The 16,301-nt window shown below is 48.5% G+C and overlaps 1 protein-coding gene across 4 annotated transcripts in view; it reads left to right on the top strand.

Moving 5' to 3' along the window:
• FERMT2 (FERM domain containing kindlin 2) overlaps positions 1–13,113 on the top strand; it is a 50,215-nt gene extending 37,102 nt beyond the window's left edge. For 2 of the 4 annotated variants that reach the window (XM_075029487.1, XM_075029485.1), the window contains 9 exons: positions 191–325; positions 2,407–2,456; positions 5,093–5,217; positions 6,460–6,566; positions 6,928–7,149; positions 9,336–9,356; positions 9,876–10,000; positions 10,229–10,370; positions 11,757–13,113. In XM_075029487.1, the coding sequence (XP_074885588.1) occupies positions 191–325; positions 2,407–2,456; positions 5,093–5,217; positions 6,460–6,566; positions 6,928–7,149; positions 9,336–9,356; positions 9,876–10,000; positions 10,229–10,370; positions 11,757–11,930 (1,101 nt within the window). In that variant the 3' untranslated portion in view covers positions 11,931–13,113. The remainder of the gene's footprint in view (positions 1–190; positions 326–2,406; positions 2,457–5,092; positions 5,218–6,459; positions 6,567–6,927; positions 7,150–9,335; positions 9,357–9,875; positions 10,001–10,228; positions 10,371–11,756) is intronic. The other 2 variants (XM_075029488.1, XM_075029486.1) reach the window with 1 other exon arrangement.
• Positions 13,114–16,301: the final 3,188 nt, after the last annotated feature.

The raw sequence follows: 16,301 nt of genomic DNA, 5'->3' as shown, positions 1-16,301 counted from the left end.
AGCAGCCAAGCCGGTCATTCCCGACTCAACTGCGCCTGGGTTTCAGCACTTGCTGGCCTCTGCTCCCACGGAGGGTACAGCTTTGGTTTTCCGCTCCCCATCCCAAGCGTGGTGGTTGTGTCGTGACGAGCCCGCGGCATCCGGCAGATCGCAGGAGCATCCCGGTGAAATGCTGTGCCTTGCCTTTCAGTACCACATCAATAAGCTGTCCATCATGTCCTCGGAAAACCACCTGAACAACAGCGACAAGGAGGTGGATGAAGTGGATGCTGCGCTCTCGGATCTGGAAATTACTTTGGAAGGTGGCAAAACATCGACGATCCTGGTAAGGGTTGCAGGCACACGGTGGCAGGGTGGCTTGCGCGTCCCCTCCTCACCTCGCACGAGGCAGGAATAATCATCCCGAGCTGGGAATTTTTCCAGGCATCCAACCTTTTCTATTTCCTTCCTCTCCCTTTTTATCTATTTCTGCTCTTAACAGCATGAGAAAGTTGCCCACAGCCCAGTGAAGCAACATAAAACATAGACCCCAATAATATTTTCTTAAAAATAGTATTTTTTTAAATTCCAAGGGGTAGTTTTGGTGGGAGGGACCCTGGACAGTGTCTGACATGGGGCTAGCACCGAGCTGCAGCTCTGCTCTGAGCCCGAAGCAGCATAAAAACCTCTTTGAGCACGTGCACATATTGAACCAAAGGCTTCATTTAAGCCGTAAGACCGCCTTCTGGTTTTTGGGTGTTTGCAGTTAATTTAGCAGGGGGAGCTCAGCCCATCCCACGTGCCCAGCTCTGCATTGCTGCAGAAGTCAAGTGCAATATTGCTTTTTTCCTGCTGGGACCATAAGACCAAATGGTGTTGGGGAAGTCCCAGAGGAGCCAGGATCTTACTGAAACTCCCCTCCTGCACCAAGCCACCTTCCTGGTGAAATAATGGAAGACTAAATTAAAATTAAAATTAATTTGGTTTCTGTTCTCGCTACCGACTTTCCAAAATACTGAATTCATCACACTGAGGCTTCTCTTCCACCGTTTCTCATTCACGGCAGTTTTACAGCACCTGAAACAGCTGCCATGATTTTCAGAAATAACTTATGCTTATGAAACCCTTTTTTTATTAGACTGAATTTTACAGCCTGGAGTGGGCTATGACTGTATTTCAGAGGATTTCATTTTTTTTTTCTGATATACTGTTTTAACACTGGTTTTCCACCTTTAGAAATGTAAAGCCCAAGAACTAAGCTGCAGAAAAAGGACTAGGTCCGGTCAGACTTGGCATGGCAAATCTTTTCCAGGCATTTTGCACATTTATACCATCTCTGAGTTTCATTTTAAGTTCTTTCAAACCCTAAAATCCCTGAAATTTTCCAGTCTTACACTTCATATAATCTTTTTAAGTGTTTATTAAGGGTCTTTTTGAAGTTAACATCCATACTTAGCCTGCTTTACTAGCATTAATAACAGCAGAGATTTATAATATTAACTGGTTGCCGCAGGGAGAGCAGCGCTGCTTCGGTGCGACAGAAATAATGACAAGTTTTTATCGCTAAGAGATCTTTTATAATTTCTTTTCAAAACCAGATTTAAAGCACAGTACTAAGGAACAGTCCCTGCCAGACAGGAGTGAAGATGGCAATGATTCATCAAAAAAACTCCATCCCTTTCCATAGGGGTTGCTAGCAGTAGCCATTTCCAGATGCATTCGAGTAATTGAATATGGATAATGGGCAATTACTGGATTGTTTGTTTAGATTCTGCATTTTTTTCCCTGTGGTATCTATATAAACAGCATTGCTCATTGCAGATGGAAAGTAAACTGTCTTGCTACTGGAAGCTGTTGGAGCAGTCTTTGCTTTTTCTGTCCTTTGAAAACCCTTTAGTTTGAGCTTGTGGGAATTGCAAGTGCCACCCTATGTATTTTGCTCATGCAAAATGTGAAGATAAACTCAATATTTAAAAAGCTGGCGGGGGGGAAACCTTTCTAGACTGTCAGGAAGCCCTTCCCCAGTCCACCATGGAGGTGCAGAGCAGCATCTTCTCCTTTTGTTTGGAGTCTAAGGAAATAACTAAGGGAGGAGAAAAATCCCTGTGCGAACATGAGCCGGTGTGACCGCCAGTGACCTCGCGGGTGGGAATTGGCTCCAGCGGCAGCAGGAATTCCTCAAAGAAAAATAAAACCTTGTCCTCTGGTTTCCAAACAGCACTTCTGTGCAATAGATTTTTCTCCGCTTGCTTCTCCCGTGAAGTGGATGAGGCTTTCTCAGGAGCGTTTTTGTGACCCCTGAGCCCTGATGTTGGCCGGTGGAGCTGCCGCCGGCTTCCCCCCCTGTGCAGCATCCCTTCCCTCTCGGACCCACCACCCCAGCTCCGCTCGGGCAGGCGGGTGAATGGGATTATCTTTTATTTTCAGGGTGACATCACTTCCATCCCGGAGCTCGCCGACTACATTAAAGTCTTCAAGTAAGTGCTGATGGGAAGAGGTGCTTGTGAAACTGGTAATGTCTATGAATAATTAATGGTCCTACTGCCTAATATCCTTTTTTTTTTTTTTTTAATCTCCTAGCCTTAAGATCTTGCTGCACACCACTATGTTATCTCGTGTGAAAAGCCACCCAGCAATTGCTGCGTAATACCACAGCTCAGCATCTGTGCTCTCTCACTATTAAAACATTTTACTTCTTTATCCTGTAGCACAGTCACTAAGTATTTCACACTATTCAAAATACTGGATATTGAAGTTGATCAGTTCTTAAATATAAAACCCAGGGTGTTTGCCCACGATCGCTGCCCTGGCAGGTGTGCATCCCTCCAGGGGAGCTTGCTGCATCCCATAGCCAGCAGCATGTGCTGGGATATTTCTCTAACACAATTAATGCCCAGGAGATAATCAAGCCATCCTAAAGTTAGGAGTGAAACCTAGGAACCTTGCTCAAATACTTCTCCTGGTTTGCAAGAGACTGGATGAATTATAAACAGCCGGGATCCCAGTCTGTCTGCCTTCTTGCCAAAAGGAGCAGGTTAAGCTGACTCTGCTCCTCTTCCAGCTCACTCAGGATTTAGGGGTTATTTTAATTTTGCTTTGACTTGGACGGTGGTATGTGGAAACCGGGAACAGCAGCGTCTGGACTTTGAGTAACGTTTTGGCAGGCAGGACTGTCTTTTGCAATTTATTGCCTGCTGCGGCGAGGGTTACGGTGAAAGTTCTGGAAACTGGAAATAATGATGAGATTTCACAGCATAGCTATAGGATATAGAAGAAAAGCTGTAGGCGGTGAAATAGCTCTGGAACAAGCCTTTATTTTATTAATTTTTTGGTTCTGGAGCCAGAACCTAGTCCTTCTGTTCTGAAAAACTCTTTCTCCCTCTCCGAAGGCAAATTAACAAGGTCTGCCTGTCTGTCTGGGCTTGTGGTCTGTCTTAACTGGGGCAAAGTTTCAGGGCTGCAGCCTGTGCCCTGCATCTGAGTGTGTGTTTTTTCCTTCCTTGAACAAACAAACTAACAAAAAACTTGTTCTTTCCTTCGATGTGCTTACTTGCCAATAAAATTAAGCACGACTCAGGGAGCTAATTGCTTGCAAATTGGATGCGCCGGTTGGTGGGGCGAGAGATGGAGCAGTGGGAAGCTGCTGGTTCCCTCCCCTCGCCCGGTGCAAGTCCCAAACACTGGGGTTGGGATTTGAGGCTGTCCTGCCATAACAGGGAAGCACAGAATTGCCATTTGCTCCTAAAAATGAGGGCCAGGGGGTATTTTGCTGCCAGAAACCCAACGTAAATGCCACGATGTTAGGAGCTGGCCCAGCTTTGGACGTGCCTCTTGTCACACTTCAGTTGGGAAGGAGCTGCAATATATGTCCCTAGTATGCCTTGTATATAAGTCCTAAATGTCCCTATACATGCCTGGTCCTGCTGCAGAGACTTGGGATGTTTCTCTGTCCCCTGCAATTTAAAGGACCCCCCAAAAACAGCTCAAGACAGTAAAGATGTATTAAAGCATCTTTAGCGAGGGATGCAGAGTGAAGGATGGAAAAACCTGCATGTGTGGGATGGCTTGGCTGGAGGTTGGTGACTTCTTCTGTAGTGGGAGGCAGCTTTCAAAGGAAATTGCGGTTGTAAAGTTTGCACGGGGCAGGGCTGTGTGTGCCAGGGCTTTAGGAGGAGGAAAACCAGCAAAGGCAGGAGGAGGCAGCAGATGCCCCAAGCTCAGATGGCCATCAGAGGTGTGGGAGCAGCGGGGTTCGGGCAGATGCCGTGTTTCTCCCCCCACCTCCCTAATTTCCCCGAGCAGCCCCCAGCACGCTTTTGCTTGGAAATGAAAGTGCAGAGCCCTGAAGACAAGCAATTGGGGCCATCACATATTTGATCCCTACAGGTGAGGGTTCAGCAGCTATTTCTGGGATGGAGATGAGGGAAATGCATTGCAGTGAGAAACTGCAGACGCAGCCTTTGAATGAGGTTTAGAAGTTAGGGATATTTAAGAAAAATCAGAAACTTGCAGCTCTAGGAAGGTCCTGGGCTCGTGGTGGGATGAGGAGGCTCAGGATACCACCATGGCAGGTGGTGCTTTGCTTTGCTGCGGGCTTGCAAGGCCATTGCTACTTCCACAAAGTTGGGTAAAATCCATGTTTTCCATAGGAAAGAACTGAACCTTTTCTGATGTGGAGTGTTGAAAAAGAAAACAAGAAGTGTACTCATGCATATGCTTGACTGACAAGTCTTTTAGAAGTACCACTTCCTTTCAGAGGTTGAGTGGAGTGGTTCCAGTTTAATGTGGCGGGTGAAGAGGCATATTTTGCAGCGGTTCATGGACATGTCTATTTTTGTAATACAGTTCTCCAGCTCCCCCACCTTGCCCCAAATTAGTGGGACCTCCATGGGATTGAAGAGTCCAAATTTGCAACTGTAGCTCAATTTCTTGACCCAAAATGGTAGTGAAGGGATGGCGAGTGGTGGCTGAGCTCCCAGGCAGGGACTGTGCCGGGGGTGGGCATACCCCAGGCTGCTGACCCCAGGTTTTCAAGGGTGAAATGAGTTTTCCAGTGCAGCAGCTTCATTTAGGAGCTTAAACCAAATGTAATGTCCCTCAACCTGTCTGGCAGGCCCAAGAAGCTGACGTTGAAAGGCTACAAGCCATATTGGTGCACCTTCAAAGATACCTCTATCTCTTGCTATAAAAGCAAAGAGGAATCCAATGGGACTCCTGCACACCAGATGAACCTGAGAGGTAAGAGAAGCGTCGGCACTGTTGCGATTTATTCCAGTAATAGGCTGCTCCTCTTGCATCTTGTTTTCCTACTGCTTTATTTTCTTGGCATGCCATTCTAGGGTTGGGTAAATATGTTTAAAGGAATGAGGGTGACTGGGTTGGATAGCATAGCATATATTTAGACTTCTAGAAAGTGAGTACGTGGTACGTGTGACCCCAAGGGGAAGTGCCTCCAGCACTCCGATACCATGGGGAGACAACTTGCCGTTCTCCTTTTTGTTGTGGCTGTCCAAAAGAATTGAACTAACTCCCATGGCAGAGAATAAGTTTGAGCACACGCTGCACTGGAGAGAACAGACCATTCTCTTCCTCTGCTGCCTTTAAATTTTTTTCCTTCTCTCCCTAGTGCTGGTTGTGAGCAGCCTCTCTCAAGCACTCCCTGCGAGCCTTGCACATGAGTTTTTAAATTCCTACAGCTGCTGGTTTTTCTTATGTCAAGTTAAACATTCCTGCTCCAGCAGCCACCAAACTGCAGAGCTCATTTTTTTCCCTGTGGAGGCAGGAGCAGATGTGATGCCAAGTGACCTCGGGCTGCAGTCAGAGCGAAGCCCGGCCCTCAGGACCTTTTTGGGAGCTTTTGACATATCTGCTGTGACGGCACTTTTAAAAAATCTCAGAGGCGGCGTTGAAGCGGCGCCCGGGCTAACTTGGCTGGTTCTGTTCATCACCCCCCCGTGTTTATACAACCGCTTGTAGTTCTCTCCAGACACCAAAAGCGGGATGCTCACACCTCGCCACTGATTATAGCAGCAATGCGCCCGGCCAAAATAATGTATAAGGCTTTCAGGGTGAGAGTCAGCACCTGTCCGGCCACCTTTTCCTGCACTTTCATGAAAATTTTGGGGACATGGGGTGTTTGCCAGCCATCAGGTCCATTCATGAGGCCAGGCGGGATCTATGAGATTAATTCTGCGGGCAAGGGTTAGCTTTGGCTTCATTGCTTTCAGATCAGGCCTTGCTTTTTCCCCTCTTTTTTCCTGTCACTTGGAAAAAAACACATCTGACACAGTTTTTGTCCCTGCTATGTAGAGTGTTTATCCCATCGGAGATGTGGTGTAAGACCTTTGCAGCACTGAGATGCTGCTGGACACCCTTTAGTTGGAGAGCTTTGCTTTTTCTTTTCCTTTTTTTGTTTTTTTTTTCCTCTTTTTAAAGCGTAGTTCTTCGCAACCCTGTTAAACACTGGCTCCCTCTTTGCAGGATGTGAAGTTACCCCTGATGTGAACATCTCTGGTCAGAAGTTTAACATCAAACTTCTGATTCCGGTGGCGGAGGGAATGAATGAAATATGGCTTCGCTGCGATAATGTAAGTTTATCGCTTGGACCAGCCCTCTCTTCGCCCTTTGCCCACCATCAGCTCATGCTCGGACATGCCGTGTAGCTGGCGTTAACTAAAAAATAGTAGAAAATGCACTCACATGTGTCTGATCTTGACGTTCAGAGCACACGTGTGAATTTGGAGTAGAAAATCAACCCCTGCTCTTCCTCGGCTTTGTCCTGTGGTTATAGTCTACACGTTGGCTGGGTTTCTGCCCGTCTTTGTGCATGCTTGAGTCTCCTGGGGCTGGAAGGGAAATAAAGGCTCCCTAGAGTTTTATTTGGGGGGTGGGAGGGCAGGCGGCACCCTCACCTCTCTGACGGGCGCGGGTCTCCGTTTTGGGGGGCAGGAGACGCAGTACGCCAGCTGGATGGCCGCCTGCCGCCTGGCCTCCAAGGGCAAGACGATGGCCGACAGCTCCTACGGCATGGAAGTACAGAACATCCTCTCCTTCCTGAAAATGCAGCATTTGAACCCAGACCCGCAGCTGATCCCAGAACAAATCACCACCGACATTAATCCCGAGTGTCTGGTTTCTCCTCGCTACCTAAAAAAGTACAAGAACAAGCAGGTACGTGCTCGTCCGCTCTCCCGGCACGGTGTTGGTGTTGGTGTGGACCGGGCTGACCGTGCACCTGTTTCGGCATTAGCCGGCGTTTAACACTACATGTTTCGGATGTTGTCACTTAATCGGATGCACGCGGTTACTAAAATGAGATGCTGACTGAAATGTGTGGTTTCGATCCAGCACCTGGGTATGGCACCCACGACCTTAACTATGCCATATATTTTGCGACAGTGCACCTACACAGCCTCGGCAGCAGGGAAACATTTATTTTAAATACACTTAAAATGTATTTACATTTATTTAAAATACATTTTGGGAACGGTTTTTGCCCCTGCTGATAACCGAGCAATGGTGCAGCAAAGCACGGGTCAGCTGCCCCCATCTCTCCCCGCACAGATGTAGCAGCGATGAGATGAAATCAGTCCCCGGTGCTGGGATTAAAACCCCTTCACTTGCACAGAGTCCGTGCAGAAATCCTCAGGATCAGTGGAGTTGCAGTTGCTTGCAGTGCTTTATCCAGACTTGGCTGTAATGTGGTTTGCGTATTTCTGTCTTTGCTTTTCCACTACTTCCAAATGCCAGTTCTTGAAACATTGCTTCATTTTGAGTTGCTGTGACTTGTGCTTGAACTCCACGCTACATTCGATCCGTGCATGACAGGGCTGAACTGTTCTGCGCTGGAAATAAATGCATGACTTTCTGAAAGACATTATATGTCAGGACAGCGGCAAAAATAAGTAAGGCATTGCTCCATGGCCTTTCGGTGACTTAATCGTTCAGCTGTAGCTTCGCAGCCTGCGTACTTCAGGCTGGCTGTGGCTAGATACGATTTCTCCAAACCCAGAAGAAGGCTGCAAGTCAGAGAAGCAGGAAAAATATAACTTTTTATTGGCACAGCACGATGATTTCCTGGCAGTGGAGTTATATTTTATATAGCCCTTATTATTCTTCTGAATAAGCCTTTTTATCCACTTGGATGGAGGAGAGGCTGCATAAATACGATTTCAACATATATAATACCTTCTAGGCTTGAGCTCAGTAAAATGGAGGCACCTGGAAAAATATTAGCTCGCAGAACTTGCTTACCGTGCAGGTATCCTCGTTATAAAAATAACCTCCGTCGAAGCGTGGGGATGGGCACGAGCCCTTGCCCGGCTCCAAGCGGGGCCAGAGGCCGCGATGCAAATGCTGGGTCCCCTATAGACATCGGCTAAACAGCAGATTTAGGCTTTTCTTTTATGGCCAGAGGCAGAGCTTGCAGCAGCGAAGGATTTTTGCCGGCGGCATGTGTGCTGGCACGGCTGGGAAGGACGGAGGGATGGAAGCTGCGGGAATGCAAGGAATTCGGCCGCGAGGGTCCCTCCGCGCCCCGGCACGGGGGAAGGAGGAGGAGGAGGAGGAGGAGGTCACGCAGCCCACAAATGGTGCCGAAATGGCAATTGGCAGTGGGCCTTGCCGGAGGATTTATAGAGGCGCCTGGTCCCACACCAGCCCCAGACCCGCTCGTGGGGTGTTTGCCTCCAACGTGCTCTTGAAGCAGCGTAGGTTTGGCAGGTTGGGTTTGGGGAGCCCCAAATCCTAAATGCAAAAAAAAACCCAACCCAAAATAAGTATATTCACAGCTCTCAGGTACCGTGCTGGGGTTCGGTGTCGGACTGGCATCCAGCCGGCTTGCGAGGGCAGATGCATCCCCAGGAAGCCCAGCTGATGTTATCCTCCAGCCGCCTGTTACCCCGAGCAGCATCCCCATCGTTTCCCTGCATATCTCAAATAAAAGGAGCTATTGAGCTAACAGCCCATAGTGAGCTGTTGAGCTTCCCTTTCGAGTAAGTGGGCTTGAGTTTATGCAGAGGTGTGGGGAGAATTCTCTGAGCTGGCAGCTTCACCCTCCCCTTTATCCACCAGAAGGACCAAAACCATCTCTACACAACGCTGGCCCGCCGGGACCACACCGGTGCTCAGGCAGGGACGGCACGAGCGGTGAATATCTGCTCGCTTGTCCCTTCTCCGTCCTTACATTCACTTTGGCTGCTTTTCTGCCTAAGAAATTGTGCATGTGGTTTTTTTGCTTGAACTTTGGTTTGCAGTTAATTTACACTTTTTCTTTGCTTTGTTGCCATATTTCTGATTGCTTTTTTTTCTTTCTGCCTCCTTTTCTTTTTTTTTTTTTTTCACCTTGCCATCTACAGCCAGGCTATGTAAGAGACTTGGTAAGTGACAGCAACAATAAAATTAAGATATATTTAAGATAAAACTTAAAATAGTCTAGAACCCCTTTGGTTTGGAGAGCAGCAATGAAAAATCTAACAAAACCCACATCCCCCCAGAGAAACTTGGGCCCTGTTTGGTTTTTATAATGGTCCCCAGTGATTTATGCTGCGAAACTAGAAACCCTACACCAGAAATTTGCCCCACCGTTTGCTCACATCCTGCGTCTTAAACTAACCAAGCCTGAGCGGCTCTTAGCCTCCAGACAGCTCAAATCTATATTTGCTTTTGTATGTCTGGAGATACAAAACAAAAGTAGCTCCACGTTTATCAGCCGTGGTCGCAGGCTTTGAGCAGTCGTAGCTGAAATAAGACCTCAGGGCAGAAATTATCGATTACCTGCATTGTTTGTAACCGCGCTGGCTCCCAAATGCCTCCCGAGTTGTTACCCATTCGCGTGACAGTCGAGATGCCGCTAACGAACCCCCTCACCTAAAGCCAGTGTGTCTCGCCGCCCGCAGATCACGGCACGCATCCTGGAAGCCCACCAGAACGTCGCTCAGATGAGTCTCATCGAGGCGAAGATGCGCTTTATTCAAGCCTGGCAGTCGCTGCCGGAGTTCGGCATCACGCATTTCATTGCAAGGTCGGTGGGTCTGCTGGGCAGAACAGGAGGAATTTCATGAATAAATATGCACAATCCATTCAATATGCAGCACATCCTTAGCTGTGGAAGTTGCACTGGTACTGGAATTAAAAGCATTAATTGCATCGACTTATAAAACCAAATTTATAAGTTAACTCAGCTGCTGAATTTAAGCCGCGTAGCCGTGTATCGCGGGTGTGCATTTATTAATCCCTTGCCGTGTTGCAGGTTCCAGGGGGGCAAGAAGGAGGAGCTGATCGGCATCGCCTACAACCGGCTGATACGGATGGACGCGAGCACGGGTGACGCCGTCAAAACCTGGCGGTTCAGCAACATGAAGCAGTGGAACGTAAACTGGGAGATTAAAATGGTGAGCTGGTGTTTTACACCTCGGCCGCTTCCCCCGCTCCTGTTACGTGAGACAGGCGTTGCTCTTGGGGGTTTTTTAAGTTGACTTTGTAAGTCAGCTTTTAAAAAGTCAGGTTTTCACATCGTTGTTTTCTAACACATGTCCCATCTGGCTGTGTTAATGTAAGATAGTTTCTCCTCACTCCTCTTCCACCCTCCTTGGAGATCTAGCAGAGCTTGTCCTAACTGCCGGTGGAGTTGAGTATGACCCTTAAAAAGAAGAAAAAAAACCAACTGAATTTTTCTTTAATGCAGCCAGTTACACACTTAATGCGTAACGATTTTCTCCGGTCTCTGAACACCCACTCAAAGGCAGCTAAATAAAATCAAACTTCAGAACAGATGCTTAGGCATGATCCTAACCAGTAACTTAAATGGACTGGGCCTTATCCATACTAAAATTCCTTTTACTTGCAGGACAGCTCAGGTTGTCCTGTAAGTAATGAAAAGCAACAGTAGACACTTCACTAGGCTCTGAGATGGGCTTTTATCCAACCGTTACGTTTGGACACACAAACTTTTTGTGCTCCTTTTCGGTGGAATACATAATTAAAATTGCCAGGGATATGTGAGCGCTGTTCTCCTGCGGTTTGCGGCTCATTAAGAGTTGCTAGAGAAATTATTCAGCTTCCCCTCTGCCTCAGAGTCTTTGTTTTGACCCAGTTGCAAGCCCCGATATCCCAATTATTCGGCTCGGATACTCTGCTGGGAATCCCCCTCCCTCCCGCAGAGCTGTCAGTGATGGGGGGACAAAAAAATAACGGGCATCAATAAATGGACAGTCTATTCAGTCACTCCAAAATGAGCTCCCCCAACCCCCATTAAGTATTTTTACAGCCAAACTTCAACTTAGAAAACCAGAATACACTCGCAGGGAAAACTAGAAAGAAATCCCAGCCCTCGACAGGTCTGTGCCCGGTCGCTGTTTCCCTTGAAGCAAAGAAGATGTCACCACGTGCTTACCGCCGAGAGGTGCAAACATGCTGGGTAATTGTCTCTGAGTCATGGGAGCATAAAACGTATAATCGTAAGTTAAATAAGTAAATAAATAGATAAATAAAATTGAAAATTACATAAAAATGAAATAATAAAAAAAGCAATAAAAGGTATTTCTGTATCTAAACGTTTGAACAATAATCATTGCATCACAAAATATCTCAAGTTGGAAGGGACCCATATGGATCATCGAGTCCAAATCATCATTTACATCACTGGATTTTGCTTAGGCAATGGAAAAGGCATCTGGGTTAACAGAAAAGAAAAACAAGGCAGAAAGGAAGGGCGTGCGTCAGTGTAGCTCCTTTGGGAAGGCACCGGTGAGGCTGACCCCTGTGTTTTTGCCTTCTAGGTGACAGTGGAGTTTGCAGATGATGTTCGGGTGTCCTTCATTTGCACGGAGGTGGATTGCAAAGTGGTTCACGAGTTCATCGGCGGCTACATCTTCTTGTCGACACGAGCGAAAGATCAGAATGAGAGTTTAGATGAAGAGATGTTCTACAAACTGACCAGTGGTTGGGTGTGAGTCCCATGTACTGTATACTGAGAGGAAACTCCATGGCCATATTAATATTTAACTTTAAAAAGCTGTTCTTTGAAATATGCTGCTTAATAAAGTAAGCTTGAAATGTATCTTTTTTTTTTTTTGTATCATGAAAATTTTTGCATTACCAGACCAGTTAATCTGTGTGCACTAATGAGCACTTCTGTTAATTTGCTATAACAAGACCGTATCTGGGCCAGGTGATCGTGCCGCTGGCCTTTAGATACCGAATCTGATGGGCAGATCAGGATAAGATTTGACTGACTTAAAATAGCCAATTTTCTAAGAGAACTCTAAGCCATCTTCTTGTAAAGCCATCCAGGGCTTAACCTATATGAAGTCTATTTATCATGTTTAATGCATGAGTGTTTTCTTTCTTTTTTTGTGTTTTTTATTCTGTACATTTGACCTGTTTTGAAGTCGTCCTACCCATAAGTAGAATTGCCATCTCTCTTTTCACACTACATGCACCAGGACTGCTACAGGTGCCTGACATGACTTTGGAGATAGTTGCGTGTGGCCTTGAAGATGATCTTCTGTTAGTCTGTTATAGCTTGGTTTTATTTGTTAACTTGCCTTTTGATAATCATTTATATTGTCTTTTTTTTTTAATTTTATTTTATTTTTACACCATATTGTATTATGACACTTTTAGTATTCACCAGCATAGTCACTGTTCTGCCTATGATATGCAAACTTTTTCATTACAATATGAAGTAAAGGTTTATGAAGTATAGGTTTTGTGTAACTAATGTAAAAAACACAAATTTTATAAAATTGTACAGTTTTTTTAACTAGTCTCACAAGCCAGCTAGAATATTGCATAGATCTGGTGTATCAGCCTTAACTATAGTATGCCTGTAAGGGGTATGGGGAGTAACCAAGAAACAACAAAAAAAAAAAACAAAACAAATTTCAGTCCAGTAGATTTTTATCTAAGTTAAATGGGATTTCAGAGCTGTGCCACAACACCCTCGATAACTGATACCTGGGGCCAGGACCTCCCCGTTCGTTAAGCCAGCGCAGTGTTAACGCTAACGGGGAGGGATCTCCTGCCCCACCTAATGCCGAGGAATAACCAGTGTTGCGTTCCTGTAGTCTGTGGTTTCAAGACTATGTACAAATGCATTTTATTTTAAATAAAAGTCAAATCTTTTATTTAATATTCAGCTGCCGCTCCTGGGTTTTGTGGTTCAACTGCTCTACGGCAGGGCCGTAAGCAGCTCCCATATGATACAGCCACCCCGTGCCAGCCCCGCGCTCCCTCCCGCTGCCTCATCCTGAGTTTGCCAAAACAAAATGCCACCAAAAACCAAAGCAAAGTACAGGAATGGGGCAGGAGAGCCCAAGGCAGCAGCGTTGGTCCCGCTCCCTGGCCAGGCAGGCAGTGGGGAAGCATCCCAGGGATGCGGGGAGGGAAGCTGGCCGGGACACGTGCAATCAGTACCCTCCCGTCCCCTAATTTGAAGGCTGCTGATGGAACACTGGGCTATAAAACAGCCTCGGCACGCTGGGCTGTTATGTTGGCAAGAAGAAAAAATCGATCTATTTGCAAGCTGAGCTTAAAATGCTGTATTTCAGCCTTTCGGTTGGCAGTGGAATGAAATTGGGTTTGGTGCCAGCCTGTCCAGAGAGCAGCACCGCGGCCGCTGCAGTGCCGGTGAGAGCCCTCGACTCGCTGCCCGTGGAGTGGGGTTTTGGCAAGCGGCAGAGATAGTGCTGCTGTGCAGGAATAGGGATGTTCCCCAGGCAGAGAAGCCAGCGAGAGATTCACCACCGGGAGAGCTCCGTGCCCAAAAACACCCTGATGGAGGGACCAGGGATGCTGCTTGGCCACGTCTGGTCCAGCTCCCAGCTTTGGTTATCCCATCCCGACAGGGCAGAGCCGCAGCGGGGCCGGAGGGATGTGAGGAGGGATGGGAAAGGGGTGAGGATGGCTGCTCGACTGCACCTCCAGGTCTGGGGGGACAGAGAGCAGCAGGCGACAGCAACGCCTGCAGCATCCTCCCTGGGCGCAAGCTGAATTTGCTCCCTTGCGGGCAGGTGCTTGGAGGAAATTATGCGTTTCCCCATCAGTGCTGTGTTTCTGCAGCGATCCTCTGTTTTTCGCACCACGTGCTCTTGGATGGGTTGCACCGTGCTCCATAAAAGCGAGGGGAAGGGGTGGCCTGACAGTGCCGGGCAATTCTTCCCACTCCGTGGTCCCACCGCAAATGGGACCACGGGCCGGGGCAGAGGTGTACTCAGGACGTGACGGGGATGCTCCCAACCCTGTCCCATACCTGCAGGCTTGTTCTTTTGGGTGCTGGCAGCTCCCGGCCACCCGGCAAGTCCAGGCAGCCCCGGAGAGGCACACGAACGGAGGAACGGCATGCACGCTCCTGGCAGGCAGCGCCGGGATTTTGGCTGGATGCGGGAGCGGGTGAGGCACGGCAATAAAAACGTGCCCGGCTTGGAACAGCACCGAAGCTGGGCGTGTGATGGGAATGGCTCGCTGAAAAATATTTACCTCCTATTTCACAGCCTGAGGTTATGTGGGATGGAGAGGTGTAACATAGAGAGGAAAGGTGGGGGGACAAGATGTGTCCCCCCTGGGTCTGTCCATCCCCAGCCTCCTCCGCAGGGCTCTGCTCTGCTGAATCGGGACCCGATTTTGCAGCTGGGGGAGGTGATAAGGCAGGAAACACCGAGCAGAAAAGCAGAGGAGGTCGGGGAAGGGGCATGGGAAGGCAGAGGCTGCTTTCGACCACAGACCTTCCCCACACGACCCCCCCCGAGGATGAGAGCAGGGAGAAGCTGGGTGGGAAGCGGGAAGCAGCGAGGGGGTCGCAGGGAGCTTCGAGGTGATCCGAAAGTCAAAGGGAACCGGGATGTGATGGGTGCAGAGGGTTTCCAGTGATCTGCTGGGGAGAGGTGTCAGAAGCCGGGTGGGTTCGGGGGTGTTTGGGCATTAAAGCCAACAACGGAGGATGAGGAGGGTCTTGGCAAGCCAAGGCAATGCAAATCCCAGTTCCCGCAGCACCAGCACTGAAGGGAGATGCGGAGGTTTATTCTGCTGATGCAGTGAAATCTGGCTGTGGTTGACCCTTCTGGGTAAACAAAAAAGTAAACCGAATTAAAAACAAAAGCAAAACCAAAGAGAAACGAGTCCATGGGTGTCCACAGCCCCCTGGGGTGACTCAGCCTCAGGGAGGAAGAGCAGTAACTGGCTGGCATCCACGAACTGGTGGCTGCCCTGGGTTGGGGGGAAGAAATTATCTCCAACTATTTTGATACGCACACAACGGGGAGGGAGGTTCAGAGCCAACAGGACTGCTTAAACCCCAGTTTACCCAAAAACAAGCGGCAGAGGTGCCTGAAGACAGAATTACTCCGGCCTTACAACAGCTGGCAAGGCCAAGGGGGATGGATGCTCTTCGCTTGCTGTCCCTGCGCTAGGACCTTTAAGCGGGGGGGGGGGAGAGGAAAAAATAAATCACTTCACCGAAAGCTACTGATGCAAACCGGCTGCCAGGGTGAAAAACCACTTCACTTAATGCACGCAGGGGATTTGCATGCCTGTCTGAGCAAGGTACCGGCTGGGGTGTCGGCTAGGATTCGTATGGCTTTTTAAGCCCCAAGTAATTTAATACCGTGCAGATGGGCAAGTCACACAGCGGTTTTAAAGTAGGAACGGCAGTTTTGTACAGAGGAGAGATTCGCAGACCCATGGAGATTTTAAAAACAAAGCAAAAAAGAAATATCTCCAAAACAGGCTGTCGCCGGCAGCAAGGAGGGAGGAGATGCACAGCCTGGGTACACGGGCACATCCCGCGGCCGTGGATCGATGGAAAGAGGCCATTTGGGGAAGCCGTTGGGTTTTGGGGGGCAATAACACAAAATGACCCCCCAACCACTACCAAAGGAGCTGGGTTATTCCCTACAACTGGGACATGTGGGAGCATGGGGCTGTTTTCTGCAAGCCCCCCCCGTTCCTCCCACCACGAGACGGCCACGCCAAAGCAGTGGGGCTTTTCTGGGGGGGGGGGGGGGGCAAGGGCTGAAGAAACCTCCTCAAATTAATCTGTAGTAAAACCAAGCTGGATGAGTCATTTCAGTGTCTCAGCCCTGCAGGAATCACACTGGGGACTTTCCAGCCTTCGGGCCGGGAAGGGACTCCAGGGCAGCCAGTACCAGCTCCCCAGGACCACCTGGGTGCAAAAGCATCTCCCAAATTCCCGGTGCTCACATCACGGGGCAATGGAAGCGCCTTCCCCTGCCTTGTCCGGCTCCTCCAAGACCTTCGCTTGGTCGAGCATCAGGGACCGGGATCCCGGCGGGGCTGGGATCAACAGCATCTTCCACCCCGACCTG

This window comes from Buteo buteo, chromosome 6, assembly GCF_964188355.1.
Source record: "Buteo buteo chromosome 6, bButBut1.hap1.1, whole genome shotgun sequence".
NCBI lineage: Eukaryota > Metazoa > Chordata > Aves > Accipitriformes > Accipitridae > Buteo > Buteo buteo.
Note: the sequence above shows the minus strand (reverse complement) of the source record. Positions and strands in the feature narration are given on the sequence as shown.